The sequence below is a fragment of the Mus caroli genome, chromosome 8 (genome assembly GCF_900094665.2).
Source record: "Mus caroli chromosome 8, CAROLI_EIJ_v1.1, whole genome shotgun sequence".
Classification (NCBI taxonomy): Eukaryota; Metazoa; Chordata; class Mammalia; order Rodentia; family Muridae; genus Mus; species Mus caroli.
Genome location: NC_034577.1, coordinates 102411164 through 102412514, shown reverse-complemented (window position 1 = coordinate 102412514; position 1351 = coordinate 102411164). Strand labels below are relative to the sequence as shown.

The 1351-nt window shown below is 46.6% G+C and overlaps 1 protein-coding gene across 1 annotated transcript in view; it reads left to right on the top strand.

Moving 5' to 3' along the window:
• Mlkl (mixed lineage kinase domain like pseudokinase) overlaps nucleotides 1-1351 on the top strand; it is a 28378-nt gene that overhangs the window by 24936 nt on the left and 2091 nt on the right. The window contains exon 9 of the mRNA XM_021170895.2: nucleotides 165-314. Coding sequence (XP_021026554.1) covers nucleotides 165-314 — 150 coding nt within the window. The remainder of the gene's footprint in view (nucleotides 1-164; nucleotides 315-1351) is intronic.

Here is a 1351-nt window from a genome sequence, read left to right as displayed (position 1 = left end):
CTTCCTTCCTTCCTTTTTTCTTTTCTTTCTTTTTCTTCCAGGCTGTCTGTCTTTTGCTTCTCTCTTACTTTTTTTCCATACTAAGTCCCTCATTCTAATCCTAGCTATCAATATCCAGAGAGAAGTACGTAAATGAAAAATTTAAGTCTCATATCCTATTTTTTCCATGCCAGGCTGTGATTCTAAGAAGATCCGGGAGCTGGTGGCTGAGGACAAGAAGCAGGAACCAGTGGGTCAGGATTGCCCTGAGTTGTTGCAGGAAATCATTAATGAGTGTCGTGCCCACGAGCCCTCCCAACGGCCCTCTGTGGACGGTAGGAGTCTTTCTGACAGAGAATGCAAGCCGCGTGTTGATTTCACGATTGTGAAAGGTTTCTTTTGTTTGATTTTTGGTTTCGGCTTTGGTTTGTTTTTCGAGACAGGGTTTCTCTGTGTCATAGCTGTGGCTATCCTGGACTTGCTTTGTAGACCAAACTCACAGAGATCCTCCTGCCTCTGCTTCCAGAGTGCTGTTCAGTCAAGGGTGTTGTGGGAAGTGTTACAAAAACAAAACAAAACAAAACAAACAAACAAACAAACAAACAAAAACCGGGCAGAGGTGGCACACACCTTTAATCCCAGCACTTGGGAGGCAGAGGCAGGCAGATTTCTGAGTTCGAGGCCAGCCTGGTCTACAGAGTGAGTTCCAGGATGGCCAGGGCTGTACAGAGAAACCCTGTCTCACAAGCAAACAAACAAACAAAACAAAAACAACAACAACAAAAACACAGCAAGTTCCCGCACAACACCCATCTACTCCCAGCCCCGATGGTCTTGCCAGCCAGCCATTATCTCATGGAGACTCTCTGACTCAAAGTTCCAAATCTCTCCACCCAGCTCACTAAGTTTACACTGGTGGGGTCGCTACCACACCAGCCCCAGGCTGCAAAACCCCATAGCCTTTTGTGGTGCTCATCTGGCAAACCCACACTTTGCTACTGTACCTGTCTCTCTGGAACCCAGTCGAACCGCCGTGTGAAGGAGACCACCACACCAACTTAGTTCAGAAACAATGGTAACTCAATCACTGGGCGCAACAACTAGAATCCTAGTCTTGTAAACCACATTAAATCTAAATCCTCCAGTGACAAATCTTGGAAGATCCGCCATTGAAACCCGGGGACACTAGCAGCCACATCTTGTCCTTACACAAGGGTACAGGAGTAGCTGTGTTCCCCTGCTAGAACCTCCAAACAAGCTCTCAAGGTCTCTTCTCCTCTCTTCTCTTCTCTTCTCTTCTCTTCTCTTCTCTTCTCTTCTCTTCTCTTCTCTTCTCTTCTCTTCTCTTCTCTTCTCTTCTCTTCTCTTCTCC